Source organism: Bos indicus, chromosome 24, assembly GCF_029378745.1.
Source record: "Bos indicus isolate NIAB-ARS_2022 breed Sahiwal x Tharparkar chromosome 24, NIAB-ARS_B.indTharparkar_mat_pri_1.0, whole genome shotgun sequence".
In the NCBI taxonomy this organism is placed as follows: domain Eukaryota; kingdom Metazoa; phylum Chordata; class Mammalia; order Artiodactyla; family Bovidae; genus Bos; species Bos indicus.
Genome location: NC_091783.1, coordinates 31,804,873 through 31,827,711, shown reverse-complemented (window position 1 = coordinate 31,827,711; position 22,839 = coordinate 31,804,873). Strand labels below are relative to the sequence as shown.

At 41.5% G+C, this 22,839-nt stretch overlaps 1 protein-coding gene across 5 annotated transcripts in view; it reads right to left on the bottom strand.

The window, feature by feature from the left end:
- The window catches only part of ZNF521 (zinc finger protein 521), a 312,190-nt gene that overhangs the window by 218,479 nt on the left and 70,872 nt on the right, over positions 1-22,839 (bottom strand). Inside the window, exon 1 of one of the 5 annotated variants that reach the window (XM_070778796.1) lies at positions 14,658-15,802. The exons of the other annotated variants lie outside the window; for them this stretch is intronic. Coding sequence (XP_070634897.1) covers positions 14,658-14,796 — 139 coding nt within the window. The 5' untranslated portion in view covers positions 14,797-15,802. Of the gene's footprint in view, positions 1-14,657; positions 15,803-22,839 lie in introns of those variants that run through there. 5 annotated transcript variants of the gene reach the window in all.

The window sequence follows — 22,839 nt, the reverse complement described above, 5'->3', positions numbered from 1 at the left end:
CAAATGAGTTAATACCTTTTGTAACTAACTAACTACTTTGCCTATTTGTAAGCAGAAGCTCGAGGATGAGCTTTAAAGCTCAGATAGATAACTAGTGAGAACCTACTGTCTAGCACGGGTTTCCCAGGTGTCTCAATGGTAAAAAAAAATTTGCTTGTCAATGCAGGAGATACAGGAGATGCAGGTTCGATCCCTGGGTCAGGAAGATTCCCCTGGAGAAGGAAGCAGCAACCCACTCCAGTATTCTTGCCTGGGAAATCTTATGGACAGAGCAGCCTGGTGGGCAACAGTCCATGGGTTCAGAGTTGGATACGGCTCAACGACTGAGCATAAGCACTGTAAAGCACAGGGAACTCTACTCAGTGCTCTGTGGTGACCTAAATGGGAAAGAAATCCATGGAAGAGGGGATATATGTATTTGTGTAGCTGACTCACTTTGCTCTGCAGCAGCAACTAACACAACATTGTAAAGCAACTATACTCCAATTGGAAAAAAAAAAAAAATCAAACTCTATTCTGAAGGGCATCCTCTTTCATGTTCTAAGAGTATCCCACACCTCAGCATAAATGAGACTGATTCCAGCTAATGTGTTTTCCTATTTTAAATTGCTTTAACTTTTTGTCCAATGCTGGAGTATAGTTGATTAACCATGTTGTGCTAGTTTTGGGTGTACAGTGGGCTTCCCTGGTGGCTCAGATGTAAAGAATCTGCCTGCAACACAGGAGACCAGGGTTCAATCCCTGGGTTGGGAAGATCCCCTGGAGAAGGGAATGGCTACCCACCCCAGTATTCTTGCCTGGAGAATATAACGGACAGAAGAGCTTGGCAAGCTACAGTCCATGAGGTCACAAAGAGTTGGACACGACTGAGTGACTAATGCTTTCATTTTTTTTTTTCATAGCTGGATAACCATGTTGTGTTAGTTCCAGGTGTACAGCGACATGGTTCATGTATACATATATGTGTGTCAATTCTTTTTCAAATTCTTTTCCCATTCTTTTAGATTGTTACAGAATATTAAGCAGAATTCCCTCCCCACTTAATTTTATAGTTTTCTGCTTTTGCCATCCTCATCAGGCAGTGTATGCAGTACATGGACAGGACCTAATAAGGCTTTGCCTATTCATTGCATGACTGCATGACTGCATCATCCCAAACTGTCTAGTCACAACCTATATGTCACTTTTCCTGTACTTATAAAACAGGTAGGAGGAAAAACAAAAAGCCAAGAGATTGTGTATGATCTGCTGCTTCTTTAATGCAACCCCTCTGTCCTCCCACCTTCTCTCCATTTCTGCCCATCTCTCCGTTCCCCCTTCCATTTCTCCTTTTTCCTTTTTTATTTCTTTCTCTATACATACCTACGTGTGTATTTTCTTTAAAATTCTTTAAAAAATTTTAACTTTAAAACCAATCAGGGCTTCCCTGGTGGCTCAGTAGTAAAGAACACACCTGCCCATACAGGAGACACAGGTTGAGTCCCTAGTTCGGGGAGATCCCACATGCCTCAGAGGAACTAAGCCCATGAGCCACAGCTATTGAGCCTGGACTCTAGAGCCCGGAAAATATAACTACTGAAGCCCATGTGCCCGAGAGCCTGTGCTCTGCAGCAAGAGAAGCCACCACAATGAGAAGTCTGTGCCCCACAACTACAGAGTAGCTCCTGCTCTCCACAACTAGAGAAAAGCCCACACAGCAGGGAAGACCCAGCACAGCCAGAAATAAACACATAAATTTTTTTTTTAACCAATCAACAAAGAGATCGAGCTGACGTTGTCCAGTCTTGATATGGTGGCCTTCTGACCAGGTGGGGCTCTACAAGCTTGTCTCAGTAGAATGAACTGACAGGAAACCAGTTGTGCTGCAAGTTCTATATCTATAAGCCATGCCCAGAGTGGCTGACCCTGACCATAACTTATTACCCACCCCCTGCTAGGCTGAAAGGCTCCAGCATTTGACTTCACCAGCACTAAAGAAAGGGAGGCAGACTTTTTCAAACAAACAGAGCAACAGACCAAACATCCTAAAACTTTTTAAAGTTTTTACTAGGGTTATAAAACCCTTAGTTAGGTCAACAAACAGTGAAGAGATAGTAGCACAATGGACAATAGGGTTTGCCTTATAAAGAACAGACTGAACAAGAAGTCCCCATATAGTACATGTAAACAACCGCTTCTGTCCTCCTCCACCCCCACAGCAGCAGAGTCTTCATGCTCCTGACCTGCTCTGAAAACATAGGTAGAAATTATAGGAAATCTGTGAGCTCAGAAATAGAATGAATTACTATTTTTTAAACAAAAAGAATAACAGCTTAAGGCAGACACCTTCCCCTGGGGTTGCTCATTCCTGAAATACTGTACCCCTTTCTAGGAACTCCTGTCTCCCCAAATGACTTCTTTCCTTAGACCCGAATGATCTTTTCTCCACTATGTTACACTACCCAAGGGCCACCAATTAGCCTATTGAAATAATAGACCTTTCCTTTATAATATACAAAAACTTCTGGGTTAAAACCATGAAGAGATATTAGAATGATCAACATAAGGGACACTGACAACACCAAACGTTGAAGATGACGAGGAGCAACAGGAACTCTCATTGGATGATGGTGGCAAAATAGTCCAGCCACTGTGGAAGACAATTTGGCAGTTTCCTACAAAAATAAAGATATTCTTACTGTACAATCCAGCAATCATGCTCCTTGGTACTGACCCCAAGGAACTGAAACCATATGTCCATACAAAAACCTGCACATGGATGCTTATAGCAGTTTTATTCATAACTGCCAAATTTGGAAACAATCAGGATGCCCTCAACTAGGTGAATGGATAAACCGTGATATATCCAATGGAATGCTATCAGCACTAAAATGAGCTATCAAGTCACTGAAAGACATTGAGGAACCTAAATGTATATTACTAAGTAAAAGAAGCCAATCTGAAAAGGCTCAACTGTATGAGTCAATCTATACGATATTCTTGAAATGGTAAAACTAGAAAAAGAGACAGTAAAAAGATCAGTGGTTGCCAAGGGTAGCAGGGAGGCAGTGAAGAATAAGTGGAGCACAGAGGATTTTAGGACAGCAACACTACTCTATGTGATACCATAATGCTGGATACATGTCATTGCACATTTGTCCAATCCTACAGAACTTACAACAGCAAGACTGAGGCCTAATGTAAACAATGGACTTCAGGTGATTATGATGTCCATGGAGGTTTATCAATTTTAACAAATGGACCACACTGTTGAGTGATGTTGATAATGAGCGAGGTTGTGTGGGGCTGGGGTACATGGGAAATATTTTTACCTTCCCCCCAATTTCTCTGTAAGCCTAAAACTGCATTTAAAAAGTCTTAATTAAAAAAAAAAAAGTCTAGGAAGATTAAGACCATATTGGTTGGTTATTCACACCTTAGCATAAGTTTGCTCCAATTAGCAGTTCATTTGCTATTTGACAAATATTTACTGAATATTTACTATAATCAAAGAAAAATAGAATCTCTGCCTTTATGAAGCCCATGGTTCAGAAAAGCAATTAAACAAGTAATCAAAATAATTAAGTGTTAAAATTTTTGAGCTAGTAAGTAAATATAAGGCAAAATAAAACCACACTGTTAATACTTAGCTAAAACAGATCATATTGAAGGAACAGGCGGTCTGCCTATGGCAGAGGTTAAGTATAAGAAGAGGGTCCCTGAACCACTAGGATAGGGAATAATGTAAAGGATATCCCAGAGTGGGTCTGGAGTGGCTGAAGCACCTGGCATGCTAGGAGACCTATAGAAAGAATTAGGAGGTGGAAATGGGCTGAGGAGGGAAGCAAAGAGACTTCCAAGAAGGAGGCTTGTTTATTTCAAATTTTCTTTGAACATCAACCTAGATGCGCTTGGTGGGTAACTGGGAAGTGGGGAAGAAGAGGGGCAATCCAGGGGCTGAGCAGCATTAGAAGTGACCAGCAAGATAGCTCCTCTTCTGTTTTGTAATTATTGGCTTGGACAATCCTAAACAAACCACTATTTAGACACTCTTTTCAATTACAAGAACGATGGTAGTAAGACATGTCCAACTCTTGTGATCCCATAGACTGTAGCCTGCCAGTCTCCTCTGTGTATGGGATTCTTCAGGCAAGAATACTGGAGTGGGTTGCCATTTCCTTCTCCAGGGGACCTTCCGAACACAGGGATGGAACCTGGGTCTCCTGCACTGCAGGCAGATTCTTTACCGACTGAGCTACGAGAATATTTTATTACAAATCTCAGATCTCTTAAAACCAAAGTAAGAATGAGTCTCATTAAACCCCAGGTCAAAAGTGTATAAATGCATCCAGAATTGTAAGGTAACTTTGAGATTTAAGGCTTCCCTGGTGGCTCAGACTATAAAGAATCTGCCTGCAATGCAGGAGACCTGGGTTCAATCATTAGGTCGGGAAGATCCCTTAGAGAAGGCAATGGCAACCTACTCCAGTATTCTTGCTTAGAGAATCTCATGGACAAAAGAACCTGGCAGGCTACAGTCCATGGGGTCATAAAGAGTCAGATACGACTGAGCAACTAACACACACTTGATATTTAAACTCAGTTCCCAGTACCTAACACATGGGAGACACAAATTTCTTCCATCCTTCAAACTACTGATTCTTACCATGATCAAATTACATAATTACATAATCTTAGTTAACTCTGATGAGAAAAAATTTAGGTTAATAATTTTCTTAACCTACCTACAAAACTGATTGAATAGGTCATTCAAATTTTCATTAGAATGTCAAACTTATGACTCTGATACTGTAACTATTTAAAATTTAACAGAGCCAAATTTTTCCATGTAGAAAAATATTTTTATATCCAAGCTGTTCTATTCTTTTCAAATAGGTACCATAAAATGGTACAGGTATCCTCATCATTACAATGTATATAAGTCAGACACCCCACCCAAATAGTTTCCAACTTTCTAAAGTCCTTGGGCTTCAAGTATTTCTCCGTGATATAAATTAATCCACCTAATTTGTAGAGCTATGAGGATTAAAGGAGAGGATTGGGACATTTATCCCTGCTGTTTTTACTCTATCATTTTGTTAAAATATTTTGAATATAACCATGTTGAAAACAAGCATTTTTAAACAGAATTTTGCCACTACTGATGAATTTTTATCATTAAAGAATTTTGAGAAGTGAACCCAACTGAGATGATTAAATTCCTTCATCAATTCCTTTCACAGCACAAACTATTCTGTGTTTCCTAAGTTCATTCTTATTTCACTGAAATTATTTTCACTAGGATCAACCCATTTTTATTAAAATTACCATAATTTGATTCGTTCATCAGTCTTTGCCTATTTCAAACACTTTGTGAGTTTTAAGATGAACATTCCCACCAAGTTCAATTTCTCTGGTTCAAATGCTGAAGATTTATATTTTGTTATTCTTCTGTCAATTTTATTCAAAATCAAATTTGGGGGAGTGCAATTTACAACATCATCAGGTTTTATTTTTGTGTTGATTATTTCTTCTAGCAATTTTCATTATTAATTAAACAAAAACCTGGAAGTTCTGCTTGTCTGTTAGCTAAATCAAGAAAATATCATCAGATATTTTGTGAGACAGAGAATCAGACGGGAAAAGGGAAAAACAGAAGAAGCTGAGGGAAAGAAGGAGGAGAGGAAGGGGACAAAAATACTGACACCGTAAAAAAGAAGAAAGTACAGAGGGAGAAAACAGAGTAGCAGAAAAGAGAGGAAGCAAATGTCTGTAGGCAGCACCTGCCTCTCAACTCTGCTGTGAACCCAAACTGTGCTAACATAAATAGCTAGATTGATCGATTGACAGATGATTGGAAAAGAAAAAGAGTCTGTAGGCAAAGTCAAAGCATATTCCTAAAGACTGAAATAACAGAGGCCACGTGTCATCAGGGACCAAAATAAACAGTTTCATTAAATGAGACAGTGTAAGTAGGTTTTATAGTATTAAGTTGTTCTTGTTGTTACTATTATGATAAGGTTTTCATAGGTTATCTTCCAAAACTGGAAGACATCCAACTGTGTTGGTCATCCAACTGTTAATAACACACATTAAAAAAAATATATAAAACAAAATTCTAAACTTCAGTCAGCTTCCAGCACCATTCCCATCCCATCATCTCTCTCTCTCTCTCTCTCATACACACACACCCCGCCCCCCAAATGTTTCACTCCTGTTGTGCTTCACTATCCTGTTCAAAATGCTTGTCCTGGTGCTGACTTTTGAGAACAGCAACGTGGGGGGAGGAGGAGAAGCCAAAAACCAAGAAGAGGGTAATTAAATACACACCTCTCCCTTTCTTGGACTCAGGATTGGCCCTAAGTAGGTTTTTTGTTTGTTTTTTAAATTTTTTGTCAGAGTCAGTTGACTTAACAATGTTGTGTTAGCTTCAATGTACAGCAAAGCGAATCAGTTACATGTACACATATATCCACACATTTTTTTTTAGATTCTTTTCTCATACAGGCCATTACAGAGTATTGACTAGAGTTCCCTGTGCTATAAGTAGGTCCTTATTAGTTATCTGTTTTATATATAGAGTAGTGCATATGTGTCAATCTCATTATCCCAATTTATCCCCCCTCTTAATCTCTGGGAACTATAGGTTTTTTCATATATCTGTGACTCCACTTCTGTTTTGTAAATAAGTTCATTTGTAGCCTTTAAAAAAAAAGATTCTGCATATAAGTGATATCATATGATATTTTTCTTTCTCTGTCTGACTGACTTCACTCATGCTAGGTAGATTTTATGAGGAAGATAAAAGTCCATTATACTTTCCCAGTTTTCTTCCTAAACTTACTTATTCTTGCCTAGTTTCTCTTTCCCCATGACATCAGAGGCCTCATTCCACCCAGAGACACCCCCCCACACACAACTTCAAGGATACTCTAACCAGATTATTCAGACATCTAGAGGTGTAGGTATCAACGCTTCTCATCCATCAGCCCTTCCCACTCAATGTTTAGTCCCCACAATACAACTGATCTCCAGCTCTGAATAGAAATCAATCCAATTAAATCACTTTCCACTTATTTGTAAACAACTAACCTGGAATGTGAACTCAAGTGGACTTAGAAAGCATCACCACAAACAAAGCTAGTGGAGGTGATGGAATTCCAGTTGAGCTATTTCAAATCCTGAAAGATGATGCTGTGAAAGTGATGCACTCAATATGCCAGCATATTTGGAAAACCCAGCAGTGGCCACGGGACTGGAAAAGGTCAGTTTTCATTCCAATCCCAAAGAAAGGCAATGCCAAAGAATGCTCAAACTACAGCACAATTGCACTCATCTCACACACTAGTAAAGTAATGCTCAAAATTCTCCAAGCCAGGCTTTAGCAATATGTGAACCATGAACTTCCTGATGTTCAAGCTGGTTTTAGAAAAGGCAGAGGGACCAGAGATCAAATTGCCAACATCTGCTGGATCATGGAAAATGCAAGAGAGTTCCAGAAAAACATCTATTTCTGTTTCATTGACTATGCCAAAGCCTTTGACTGTGTGGATCACAACAAACTGTGGAAAATTCTGAAAGAGATGGGAATACCAGACCACCTGATCTGCCTCTTGAGAAACCTATATGCAGGTCAGGAAGCAACAGTTAGAAATGGACATGGAACAACAGACTGGTTCCAAATAGGAAAAGGAGTACGTCAAGGCTGTATATTGTCACCCTGCTTATTTAACTTCTATGCAGAGTATATCATGAGAAACGCTGGGCTGGAAGAAGCACAAGGTAGGATTAAGATTGCCAGGAGAAATATCAGTAACCTCAGACATGCAGATGACACCACCCCTATGGCAGAAAGTGAAGAGGAACTAAAGAGCCTCTTGATGAAAGTGAAAGAGGAGAGTAAAAAAGTTGGCTTAAAACTCAACATTCAGAAAACGAAGATCATGGCATCTGGTCCCATCACTTCATGGGAAATAGATGGGAAAACAGTGGAAACAGTGTCAGACTTTATGTTTTGGGGCTCCAAAATCACTGCAGATGGTGATTGCAGCCATGAAATTAAAAGACGCTTACTCCTTGGAAGGAAAGTTATGACCAACCTAGATAGCATATTGAAAAGCAGAGGTATTACTTTGCCAACAAAGGTCCATCTAGTCAAGGCTATGGTTTTTCCAGTGGTCATGTATGGATGTGAGAGTTGGACTGTGAAGAAAGCCGAGTGATGGAGAATTGATGCTTTTGAACTGTGTGGTGTTGGATAAGACTCTTGAGAGTCCCTTGGACTGCAAGGAGATCCAACCAGTCCATTCTAAAGGAGATCAGTCCTGGGTGTTCTTTGCAAGGACTGATGCTGAAGCTGAAACTCTAGTACTTTGGCCACCTCATGCGAAGAGTTGACTCACTGGAAAAGACTCTGATGCTGGGAGGGATTGGGGGCAGGAGGAGAACGGGATGACAGAGGATGAGATGGCTGGATGGCATCACCGACTCGATGGACATGAGCTTGAGTGAACTCCAGGAGTTGGTGATGGACAGGGAGGCCTAGCGTGCTGCAATTCATGGGGTCACAAAGAGTCAGACACGACTGAGCGACTGAACTGAACTGAACTGCAATTTAGCACTCTTAACAGCTATTTAAAAATAGCTTGAATATTAATAAAGTTTAATTCCCTATAAAATGTTTTAAAGATTAAAGAGTTAGAAAAGAAATTTTGATAGGTAACCACAGTAAAAGCAGGCCAGCCCTACCTGGAAGCTTCTCTTACTCCAGTTCTATATGCTCAGCTGTTCGAAAGGTCAAACTTTTGTTTATAATAGTGAATGTAAGCAGTAGAAACGGGAGGGCATCTGTGATTTGTATGTAGTGAAGAGAGCAAATGTGGGTACTTGAGAAGTAGCCTGGTATAGGAGTTAAGAGCGTGGAATCCCAAGGCAGGTTGCCTGAGTTCAAATTCCAGCTCCACCACCATGCACCATTTATGTGACCCTGGACAAGTTACCTTGCCTCTGTGTTCCACAGTTTCCCCTTCTGTAAAAGGGAGATAATAATAATACCATTACCTAAACCTGATTGCTGTAAAAGGGAGGTAATAATATCATTACCTAAGATTGCTGTAAAAGGGAGGTAATAATAATATCATTACCTAAACCTGATTGTTATAAAGGTATATATAGTACATAGAGGGCTTCTCTGGTGGTGAAGTGGTGAAGAATCCGCCTGCCAATGCAGGGGCGCGGGTTTGATCCCGGCAACCCACTCCAGTATTCTTGCCTGAAGAATCCCATGGAGAGAGGAGCCTGGTGGGCTAGAGAGTCCATGGGGTTACAAAGAGTCAGACACGACTAAGCAACTAAACCACAGTAACTCATAATACTTAGAACAGAGCATGAAACATAGAAAGATTACTTGCAACTGTTAGTACACATAGATTGCTCATAAGTCATAAATTTTTAAAGATTTTTTGAACTGGATGATTTTTAGTCTTTATTGAGTTTTTTACAATATTGCTTCTGTTTTATGCTTTGGTTTTTTGGCTGTAGGCAAGTGGGATCCTAGCTCCCCAACCACGGATCAAACCCAAAACCCTTCATTGGAAGGCAAAATCTGAATGACTGGATCGCCAGGAGGGTAGTTCCCCAAGTCATAAAAATTTTAAATCAGCTGTGCTGTGCTCAGTCACTTTAGTTGTGTCCAACTCTTTGTGACCCATGGACTGTAGCCCGCCAGGCTCCTCTGTTCATGGGATTCTCCAGGCAAGGATACAAGAGTGGGTTGCCATGCCCTCCTCCAGGGGATCTTCCCAAGCTACAGATCAAACCCGTGTCTTCTGCATTGGCAGGTGGATTCTTTACCACTAGCGCTACCTGGAAAGCCTGGTACATTATGTAGAAGCATTAGTACAAGATATCTGCTACCTGTCCATAATGGCTATTTTGCAGTTGAGCTGACTATAGTTTCCTATTAGTACTACTAAAGGCAATAAAAATTATTAGGTAGAATCATAGGACTTAACAGCAGAAAGGGCTCTACTATTTCAAAGATATCAGCCTACACATACTAAGTTGAAGGTCAACTGATTTAAAAACTCATGCAACCTCAGAGGCAGAGATGGAACAGCCAAATGCAGAATCCAACCTTCGTACCCCCTGCCTTATTTTACTTTCAGAGACAGAGGGAAGAGCCTTCAGCTACGATGGAGACACCTTGATGTTCTGGCTTCTTGGGTCTCTACTATAAGAGTTATCAGTCCCACGGTGTAGAGAATCCTTTGTTGTTAGGGGGTTCCTTTGTGTGTGGAATAATGAGCAACCAGCAATTCCACAAGAAATCTCTCAGTAGAGTCAGCAGTCATGGTGATTTCAGCTTGGTTTAGGAGAAAATGGGAAAACTTTCCTATGTAGATTTTGCATGACCACCTAGCAGTCTCTCTTGCCTTAAGTCTGTGGCCCAAATACTCCTGCAGTCAGCTGATTGGAGTAGGTTGTCATCTAACTATATAAAATGGAAATGATTACCATACCATTGAACACAATTAATCACAAGGCATTTATTAATGGCTAATGGCATATGGGCTTTCCAGGTGGCGCTAGTGGTAAACACCTACCTGGCAATGCAGGTTAGATGTGAATTCGAACCCTGGGTCAGGAAGATCCCCTGGAGAAGGGAATGGCAACCCACTCCAGTATTCTTGCCCAGAGAATCCCATGGACAGAAGTGCCTGGAAGGTTACAGTCCATGGGGTCGCAGAGTCGGACACAACTGAAGCAATTCAATACACACACACACACGCAATGGTATACGAAGTAGAATTTCATTGACAAAATATTTTCTCAAAGATTACACATGATTGAAAAACAGAGGATCTACTATCACAGCAAAATGGGAGAAGCAGTCTCATTGGATGGGAAATATAACAGTTCAAAGGAGCTGAATCTACTCATATTTATGATCCAGTTGCGGGCAGGTACTTCGGAATAATGAAGAAATACTTGCATACCACCAGACATTCAATGTAAAATTCTCGGGGCATTCTTCAGACTTGTTTTCAAAATGAAATAAGATGTTGTGTCTAGTGGATGGGAGAGTTGTCATTTGAATATATTTACAGCATCTTAAAAGTCTGTTGTGGGACTTAAGGCTTGTCCCCTCGAATCCCTTCTCATTGTTGTATATTTAACTTTACGTCTGTCAGGCATGGCAAGCACTTCAATCTCCCACTGTTCAACTAAGCATCAGAGCACAGAGGAAAAAAAAAAAAATGTTCCAACCCCAAAGGGGGAAAAAATCAGAAATAAAGACGAAAAAGAGAAAAACTTACAAATCTTATCTGGGCTTTCATTCAAAACAAATTCTTTATCCAACCTATAAAATATTGCCAAAAAAGCTTGCTATGGCGCAAACGCTCAATCATCAAGGAACTGAAAAATTTATGGTGGATTTCCTGCCGATTTGTGGGGCTACTGGGTCCTGCTGTGATAAAACTCACAGAGTATGACAGGCATTTGAATAAACCTTTCTATCGTCGAACCTGGGTTCTGCAAAGGATGAACTTTAAGATTTTCTTCCAATACAGCTTGTGAAGCAAAAAAAAAAAAAAAGAAAGAAAGTGAAGCCAAAGATAACAGTAAAAGAGACACAAATCAGCTTTTTATTTTTTTTCAACTAGCATCTAGAGCTCTGGTTGGTTGAGGAGTCCAGACGATCCAAACTTGTGACCAAATGAAAATAAACCCATGGAATCTTTACACTTTGATTTACAGGCCACCCAGGCAATCATTCATGTAGTCTGCAGTCATGATGTTACTGTAGGACACCCACTCAGTTACTCTTAAGATAGCAACGATTATTAAGCAGACAGCAGAGAAAGGCCTCTTACTTTCGAGCTAACACATTTTGATTACCAACACCACGTACACAGGAGGACAAATGACTCCACTCTCTGAGCTGGTTCCCTCTGTCTCCCCTCCTCCCCACCAGCCGAGGACTAGTGTTCTGCTCTGGGGCCAATGGGCTTTCCTGCCAAACAAATCTAAGGAAAGGAAGGGGAAACAGGTCACAAGGCTAGACTGACCAGGACTGCCTCCACCACGGAGACAGGAAGCACGGGTCCCTGGGGGTGACCCCTTTGCAGCTGTGCCCTTCCCCCTGACACACGAGCACCAGCACACGCAGTGATCCATGAAGGCAGTGCGAGGGGAGTGAGAGAAAGGTGATGAGTTGACAGCATCCGCTAAAAGACATCCAGGGAAGCTGCTATTGACGGCGGCGGCGAAGCACAAGGTTTGGCAATCGGCCACCGGCACCACGTGCAAGAAGAACTTACTTTTTAAGAGCGTAAATTTTAACAGCAAAATTGAAAAAGTGGTAGTGGACAGAGGAGAGCATTTTTCCTCTGAGTCCCACCGTCCAGGTAAACTTTGCCTCCAAGGCTAATGCCGGGCACCAGAAGAAACCAAAGACTGGATCCCCGCCTGACACCAGAGATCATGCCGCTGCCTCCCTCTCCTCCCCTCCCCCAACCCCAGACAGAAACTGCTACCTACCTTCACGTTCACCCTGCTGATAGAAAAATATTAATTTAAGGCATATCAAAACACATTTTATAATGTATAAATATAATACCCAATAGACTCCTGAGAGATATACAAAATTAATCCCACTTGTGAAGGCCTTAATATTAGCTCTTTCCTCTTGGGAAGACTTTAAAATCCCACAAAAGCCCTTGATTTATTTCCTTCCTACACAACAGCAACAAACACTCACATAATTTTTGAGCAATGTAAAATATCACTTTAACGTTGACTGCATGGAGATAGAGAGAGAGAGAGACAGCTCCACTTAGAATGGATACTTCGATAGTGAAGGAAGTACTTACAGGTCTCATTTCCCCCAATGCATGAGCATAAGGCATTAAAGCTGCCAGCCGAGTTCAAGAAGACAGCCCACTGAAATGGGCTAAATGTTTCATACATATCTTATGCTTCACTTTTACACTGCCTCTTCCAAAGGTTCATTACTTTCTTTTATATTTAAGAAGTTAGTGAAGTCCTATCAACTCAGAAACATTTATCTCACATTAATTTTATATCCAGAAAAACACACTGATTATTAATCCTAAACTAAAAATTAAATGGATTTGGAGACTATCATTAATATAAGGTATAATATAATAATGATATAGCATCATTAATATGTAATTTTATGTAATACTGCATCAGAAGGTCGAAGAAAAGGAATATAAAAAGTATATGCTTATTCTAAGCAAAAGTCCAGCAAATATTATCATCTTTCCACCTTCCCTGTTTGCGCCATCACTGGATATGCTGGTTGTATGTAACACAATGTTTTTGCTTTCCAACACTCTCCCAGCTAGTTTTTCATCTGTAGCAAGTAAGAAAAATGTTGGTTTCAGGCAAAACAAAAAGGCTAATAAAACTTGCTATATCTAACTTGGATTTCAAAAATAACTATTAGTGGGTCATGTCAAAGTGGAACCCAGAGCCTCCACTTTCAAGTAAAGTGTGCAAAACTCTTGGTGCTCACAGACACTTGGGTGCCAAAAGGCTTAGTGGAAGAATGGATATACATGGCCATGGTTATTTTCTTATCTTTTTGTGGGAAACACAGGTGAAAGAAATTAGTGTCTTATCAAGTTATTTTGTTTCTGTTCAGGTGCAGAATAACAAAATTAATATCTGTGCTGTACTTGTATGGGTGAAAACCACTACACTAAATATAATATCACTGAAGCCGCAATTATCTTGAATTAATGATCACCCATAATGACACAGAACAGTAAAAACTGAAAGATGATCAGGACTTAAGAAATAGGAGGAAAGAAATGAGGAAGAAAATTAGCATGACTTAACTTTCAAAATATTTCTCAAGGATGCCACAATCTTCCATTAAAATTAATGTGCTGGTACATTTCTCTACACCCACAATCCAGTTAAAATACAAGATCCATCATATCCAAATTTTGTGACAATGGTTAAGTCTTTTTCAATCTGTGTGCAAATTACAAAATAAGGAAAATGTACTTCCTTGCCTCCATCATTTGGAAAATGACACCTTTTAAGTCAATAATGCAATACTTAGAGAAAATGGTGCCATAGCAAAATATGACAGCACAGGCGATGCAAATTAGAGCTAAAATGGAAAGCATTGCTATTCATGTACCCAGAAATGGGGCATTTCCAACATTCCCTACAACTTGGCTTTTGAATAGCACTGGGAAAAAAAAAAAAATCCGTCCTCTGCAGAGAATCCAAGTTCTTGCATCTGTGATATTCCATGTTACTTATTCATCAGTAAATGCTTCAGCAAATGACAAAAAAGAGAGATAAGTATTTCTAACAAAGAGGAGATTCAAGCAAATTTAAACCCCCACTCTTCTATTCATGTTTCTCCTTTAGGGGTCTATTCTCTTTTCAATTTGACGAGATGTGTGCCACTAAGTCCCATTAATGTCAACGCAGGTGGCGATGTCCCCAAAGCACTACTGCCCGTGACTAAAACAGACCACTTGCTTGCTTTACTGACCCACAGAGCCCAGCATCACTGGTGATGAAACTCGAGTGTCTTGCAACTTCATCCCTTAATTGAGATCCTAACGTATGGCAAAAATCCAAGGCCTCTGCTCAGGTTGTTTATCTTTCAATACTTCCAAGTCACTTACTGGCTAGAAGAGTAATGGCACTGTGATTTAAAGTGAAAGCCGTCCACTGGCTGCTCCTAATTCTTCCTCCTCCTCTTCTTCCTTTTAAATCTCTTTCTCTTTCCTCCACTTTTAACAAATAATAAATGACTATCACCATGGAACCTCAATAGACTTGCTCACCACTGTGAATAGTTATTATAATGTGATGTCATAAAACAGGTCATTTTTTACAGTAGGCTGGCTTCAGTTATGTTATAACTCAGTTGTTTTAATAACTTTTAGTCCTCTTTCTCTCTTTCTAAACTTTTAGTCTCTTTACAAACCTCAAGGAAAAACTACCTACATTGATGGGAAACTGAGGGGTGGGGGTGCTTAATTCTCATTCTGAAATCAAATGAAATATACCAGCTGTTGCTGTTACCATAATCAGCCATACCACCCATGGCTTCTATAATTAAAACGTCCCTGAAAAGGTAAAGAGGAGTAGTGAGGGAGTGAAGAACGGAAGAGAGAGCAGCATTGTTTATAAAACAAGAACCAACTTTATGTAAGAGGATTACATCAATCAAAGTTGTTATGTAATTAGTTTGGACACACAGACAACTTATAAAAATATACTAGAGCATTCTACAATAATGATCTAATGCATTTCAACATATGTTAGCATAACTACAGACTTTGGCCCATTACCAATACTACAGTGGTTTTTGTGTAGAAGAACCATGTCGAGTATTTATTTTTGACTGAGCTCTGTATGAATGACTTAGAATTCATTCAAAAACAAATGCCTTTTGCTTCTCTTGAACTTAATAGGCAACAAACTTCACAACGGATGGGCAACAGAATTTCCTCTTTGATAACCAGCCAGGGGGAAAACCTGTTATGCAGAAGAACGGACAACATATCCATGTATAACAAACATATATTCTAAACAAAAACAAGGTCACATATGGTTGTGATGTGGTATTCAACCAGAGCAGTTTTGATTGACATGTATACGAACACCGTGATGTAGAGCATAAATAGAAAAATTTTCAAATCCAAGTGTTTTACCTTCACATTATGGGAAATAATAAATACTGAATAATGTAATACAAGGTATTTCTATCTTGGGGTTCTAATGACTAACCACTTGAGCTCCGCTTTTGTGGTTTATAATGTCACCAGAACCCTCCATGGAATTATATATAGAATAAATGATAGGCAATGTTGAATTACAAGGCTATCAGGCTATAATACATAAAGTAAGTAGCTAATATAGCCTTATAAATTATAGGCTTTTATGGTCTAGCATTTTACAGCATAATGTCACAAACTGTAGTGATACGATATATTGATAAAGAATATGATATCACATTAAGTTTCAAAAAAAAATGTCCCTGGCACTACATTAGAGCCAAATTATTTCCTAGAATCGCAGGCTTGGAGCTGGAAGGATCCTTGGAGGAAGTTAGGCTCAGAGCTCCCCCACAACCACCAACCAAAGGCAGGCCTCCCCCGGCCCTCCTCCTCCGTGGCCCTGACAGATGGCCGTCCTGCCTTCAACACTCCCAGCACTGAAGATAACAGGGGAAGTGTCAGAGAAATGCCGCAAACGTATACATGCAATAAAGACACATCATTATTAAGCAGCAAATGTAAAGGTTAAATGCCCATACTGTAGCTGAGCGCACACCACCACACTTTAACAGTCCACACACACACACTTGTACAAAAGATTCTCATTTTTTTTTTACGAGTGACAAGGGATGTAGGAAGAGGATCAAGACTCCTTTCTACTACCTCTTTGTATCTCTCCCTTTTGTCTGTTTCAGGTACACTCACCATGCAGGATCAAGGGATTCCACACTCTTCTTCACTCCCAGACACACACACGAAAGTCAGATCTAGAACCACACACACGACCAGATCCCGAAGGACCACAGGCTGCCTTCAAAGTGAGAAACAGAGATGCTGAAGACGCAGTGAAGCTCACCGCCGGTAGGTGTGAGGTTTCCTGCCGACTAGAAGAATAACAAGTAAAGACTGACACAAGCCCCACCTGTGTCTGACCAGCTCCTTTCCAACAGTGTAATACTGAGTTGACCAAAAGTTCATTCGGGTTTTTCCGTATGATCTTATGGCATTAAAAACAATAATAAATTGAATCGACCCACTGAGAAGAATGGAGTTCTCCCAGTCCATTAGGAATACTTGTTTCAAATTTAGTAGTTTTGAGGAGTGATCAAGTATATTATAAACCACAGATCCAATCATCTCTAAAATGGCTTCTGAAGAAATATCCCATCACCCAAATCCACTCTTGCCCGTACTCTCAATTCCTCATACCCTCACGTACATACATTCTGAGTAAATCATTCCTGACACCTACATGACCCTCATTTTCTACTTCCTGGTTAAGAAATTCCTCTCGTATCATCTCAACACACAGCGGACTTAGGGATGAAGCGTCAAGTGATATAAAAATGACCCCTGGCTGCCCCAGGCTCTGGTGGCAGCCACTGGTTTGTGTGATGTTGGATCTGCAGCAACGTTTTCATAGCCAGACATGAATAGAGAATAACGAGAAAAGCAAGAAGCATCTAAAACAGACGTGAGGAAATTATTCTTCGTGGAAACTGACTTTTTGTTCCCATTCTTCAACACAAACACTAAAGACTGTCAAGAGAGGGGACGGGATGATTCCTGCACACCCAGGGTACTTTCTCTCTCAGATCACAACACGGGCCCAAATCAACTCAGCGGATTCAAACCATGACGCACAAGGCTTGCTCCCAAGGATTAATTTATGGAAATGCAAAATGTGGGAGATAGAAAACTTACTACTGACTAATGACTCAGTGTGATGTTAATAATGACTGACATTTACTGAACACTTAGTATGGGCTTCCCTGGTGGCTCAGAGGATAAAGCGTCTGCCTTCAATGCGGGAGACCCAGGTTTGATCCCTGGGTCAGGAAGATCCCCTGGAGAAGGAAATGGTAACCCACTCCAGTACTCTTGCCTGGAGAATCCCTTGGATAGAGGAGCCTGGTGGGCTACAGTCCACGGGGTCACAAAGAGTCGGACACGACTGAGCGACTTCACTCACTCACTTAGTATGTGCTTTAAACTGATGCTGTGCTTGGCATGCATTCTTAAGGGAATCTTATGAGGAGGGTACTGTTATTACATGGGTTTGCAGATATGGAAGCACAGAAAGTTGAAAGTTAAGTCACTCAGTCGTGTCCGACTCTTTGCGACCCCGTGGACTGTAGCCCACCAGGCTCCTCCATCCATGGGATTCTCCAGGCAAGAATACTGGAGTGGGTTGCCATTTCCTTCTCCAGGGGATCTTCCCAACGCAGGGATCAAACCCAGGTCTCCTGCATTGCAGGCAGATGCTTTAAGCTCTGAGCTACCAGGAAGCACAGAGGAGTTAAGCAACTTCCCCAAATCACACAGCTATTAAAAAGCAGAGCTAGAAATTTTGCTCAAGCAATCAGACTTTTCTCAAAAATAAATACTATGATATACAGTTTTAACAACAAGGGAAAAAAAAAAAAAAAAACACCTCTGTGTGGCCCACTCTAAGAGGTTTGTGATGGCCCAGTGTAGTGTGAAGTATCTTATCAGGCAGGTGGCTATAATAAAGCATGTGGTCAAAAATAACAGAAGGAATCACAGTCGGTACTTAATCAGCATTTATTAGAATCCTGCTGGCCTAAAACTAGCAGAAAAAAATCCTCTCATATCCCAGGCAAAGGTTTTTATCCTTTGTTCAAACTGGGATCCCACTTTTAAAACTCCTAAAAATAGCCCTTGCACCCTTCCTGAGAGAATAAGTAGGTTTTGAGGAAATCCCTCCTGCTTCCTGGTGGCTCAGACGGTAGAGAATCTGCCTGCAACGTAGGAGACCCAGGTTCGATCCCTGGGTTGGGAAGACCCCCTGGAGAAGGGAATGACAACCCGATCCAGTATTCTTGCCTGGAAAATCCCATGGACAGAGGAGTCTGGCAGGCTATAGTCCATGGGGTCACAAAGAGTCAGACAAGACTGAACGACAAACACACTCCTGTTTTCAGACAATTCTGTTTATGAATCTGAGGATTTAGGGGGAAAAAGTAACTCCTGAGCTCCATTCTAAAGTATGTGTCAAAGTGCTAGTTGCTCAGTCGTGTCTGACTCTTTGTCACTCCATAGACTGTAGCCCGCCAGGCTCCTCTGTCCATGGGATTTCCCAGGCAAGACTACTGTAATGGGTTGCCATTTCCTTCTCCAGGGGATTTTCCCAAACCAGGGATCGAACCTAGGCCTGCCTGCATTGCAGGCAGATTCTTTACCGTCTGAGCCACCTGGTTAAGTCCTGAAGTATGAAAGGTAAAAATGAGAACACAGAGAACTGTTGAATAGTTTCATTAACATTTCTTCCAGCTAAAACTTTCAACAACTTTTTCGTTGGTGGCCATCAAGTGCCTCTGGAACCAGGTGAAGGGAGATAAGAGTGCAGAAGAGAAAAAGAAGATGGGTGCAAAGATGGAAAACAAGAGGAGAGTCAGAGTGGAGCCGGCTGGCTGGGAGAGGAGCATGGGGGGCAGCAGGCACGTCTAAAGCATGGAAGCCGGCACTGTGCAGCCAGCACAGCAGCCACTGAACCAGGAGTGAAGTTAGGCTGGTGTTTCAGACCCAGGCCTTAGGGGAGCAGGGCCTGCTTCAGGAATAATACAGGTCAGTGTCTGGAAGGAAGAGGTCAGCAGAGCTGCCCACCTACCAACTGGCCAAGCGCAGAATATGGGGTGGAGTGAGGGTGGTGATGGGAAACGCAACGACAGGCAATGGGGTGGTGCCGAAAAATCAGTATCTCATTACAAATGTGGCAGACTAGCATAGGAATCCTTTTAAAAGGACTGGTCAGCAGCTTAAAAAAAATGAAATTATATACATAACTCCACACCTCAAATGGAAATAGTATTCAAGTAGGAAATTCTGTTGCTTTTCTTCCCCTCTAGGCCTTTACCAGGGACACCTGCAAATAAGAAATACAGGATTAAAAAAAAAAAATCCCGCAAGAATAAAGCACTTTCTGATTGACAAGGACAGCAAAGAACACAGAAGATGGCTAAGTGAAAGGCACCACGTGGAGCCCAGATGAAAGAGCTTTTAAAATTTTTAGGGCGCCAGATTCAAGTGTTCCAGTGGATACTTAAACGTGCTTCAGCACAAAACCGTTTCCTCAGATGCATTAAGGGCTCCAAGAAGGACTTTAGCCACAGTGTGCTGGCTTTGTCCAGAAGGCAGCTGGCACCTCTGTTTGTATAATGAGCAGAGCAGGGCCTTTCTCCAAGGAGAGAACAACCAACCTCTGACGAGAAGGCCGCCCAGGCCTCTCACACGTATCAAAAATCATCTCCATGTGGGATTTTTTTTTTTTTCCTCCATGTGGGATTTTTTTTTTTTTTCCCCTCAGAAAAGAGCCTCCACCACTCGTAACATTGAAAAGTTGCCGCTTTCTCTCTGAGGTGGAATTTCACCTCAGTCGCCTGATTTTGCCCCTTGTCCTCTTCTTAAGGTGGCTCCGTTCTAATCTTAACCCTTGAAGGAGCCAGCACTCAGCAAGGGTCACAACCTGAGTGGAATTCGAGGGCTCTTCCCTGGTCTCGGGTCCCATACTGGCTAATTAAAAGTTGAGGTCAGGCTCCAACTTCTGGGCCACAATAAATACCCCTGTAAAACCCTCACAGGGTGGGTGGTGGCTGCATCAGCCAGAGCATTCCTTTAAAGACAGGAATCATACCCCCTTCCAAGTTTATGTGTCTGCGTTTAGTATAATTAATTTCACTGTCTTGATGTTTCGACTGAAAACTTTGCTGAAGGCAGTCAGGAAAATCATTCAAGAGTTAAACATGGCCTTCAATTTCAATGTAAAATAACGTTGTGCTGCTATAATAACCTAAGGATACTATAAATTGGGATAAATCTGGAAACGTTGGACCCTCTCTGCGTTTCATGACTGAAGACCGGAATCTCTCCTTGCCACCATGACTAGAGTTTAAAACACTGTTATAATTTGCCAAATTCCAAAACAGTCGGTGTCTTACTCCCTCACTTTGAAACTGAATCAGTGACAAATCAATGCCCTGAGACAGCTCTATGATTATAGCCACACCTAAAGCACAAACCAATACTTTTCCCTGCCTCCCCACCCCCCCCCAAAAAAAATTCACAAGCGGCCACAGCTGGAACTGTTTTACGCTGGATGGCTGGGTTCTGTGAGAACGCTCTCCTTGTCTTTTGTCTGTGAGGCTAAAAGAAGCTGGACTCAAAGGTAGCGTTCAGTCCCCGGAGGGGCCTGGGTAAACATGAGCCCAAGCCCCCAGCCCCCTCCTGATAAGGTCAGGTGACACGGTGTCAAAAGACAGCCAAGGAGAGAGCTAGAAAAGTGCACACACAAGGAGGATATTTTTCTTTCTCCTGACCAGAGATAATGAAGAGCAGAAATGGACTTCAAATTTTCTTATTCACTTGAACATGTAAGAAAGGGACTCCCACCCTCTCCAGCTCTACATAGGTACATATACCCACATTCACTACAGACTGAGACAGGTATGGATGTGTGTAATACACACACACACACACACCCCAGATCTGCTGCTGGAGCTACACTACTTCCTGAATCAATGCACACTTGATTTTAGAACTCGCGCATCTACTGCAAAACTGTCAAAGCACCCTGAGTTTTCCAATGCAATTCAACAGCAGCAAAATAACACGATGCCACCCATCACAATCAGGGAAATCCTTTCACCCAAAATGCCTGAGTGCTTCCAAAATCTGAGTTCTGGAGACAGAGGCTGCTGAGGGCTGGTGGAAAAATAAAAGGGAAAGAGAGAGTTCTAGGGATGAAGAAAGTCTTCAATAACGACGTGAGAGCTGGTCAGCAAAGTGGCCACACCACCAGTTATGAAGTGGGTAGAGCACAAAGCGAGACAGGCAGATGTAATAAAAGAAAAGCACCATAAGAAAAGAGAAAGAGATGAAGAAATATTTCCAAGTAACCAAGTCAGGTACAGTGGGAGTATTGACAAAAAAGAAAGAAAGAAACAGCTAAGGTTGCGAAGAAACCACAAAACTGATGATGCGCCTGAAAATGAAAATGACTTTTTGCATGTAAACAAAAGAGGTTTCTAGTGAGAAGGAATACACAGACACACACACAGACACACACACCTATGCTCTCTCATAGACACACACACAGAGGCATCAGGCATCTGACCATTTCAAAAGCAACATCTAAAATTTCATTAAAAAAGAGCCCAGCTGCTTCCTTACCCTGACTTTGTCTTTAAGGACTTAGCTAAGCTGAAGGAGTGGCCAGAAAAAGGAGGAAAAAAAAACACACACACAAAAACCACACTTCAACCCATCTCTCTCAAATTCTTTTATTTCAGCAATGCATTAAGCAATCTCCCTGCAGAGTTATTCTCTTCTTCCTGGTGTGGATAAAGCTCCCCCTGGGGAGCTCTGTAATTTCCAGCTTCTCCGAATTCAGGTATTAGTAAAGACCGCTTGGGGACACGCAACAATATAACTCTACATTTTCAGGCATTCGGAGAGAACCCCCTAAGGGTCCCAAGTTCAAATTTCTGAAATGTAGGCATTGTAAAAGGAACCTCGGGGGACTCCAGCAATAGAAATCTGCTGAATTCAAAGCATTTCCTAAGCCCTGGCAGGAGCCTTTGCTCCCACTGGAGGCTTTTTATAAAACATGTGTTGCTGACATGTTGACAGATTGCTCAGTGAAGTGTTAGGTGCATACACAGGCTGGCCATTTAGGGGGACATCAGTTTACCCTTCATCTCTACCTGAAGCACCATGTTTTATACATTACCCGAGGACAGGCAGAAAACAGACACTTTCCAACAAAGTATAGTATCACTTGGCAAAAGACAACCACCCCGTACACACACCTCTCTCTACCACCTACAAAACTATAGGCAGACTCCATGGTCCCACTTACACTCACCCGCATGCACGCGCACGCATGCACACAGGCTCACACACGGCTGTACAGAATCTCCCCCAAATCACAAAAAGGTCAGAAAATAAATTAAGTGTACAGTGCAAGGCCCGGCCTTGAAATTGCCTCCATGTATCACCCTTCTGCTACACAGGCCAGAGCTCGGAGGGTATAATGAGCAAAGGAATTTTCTAATGACAGCTG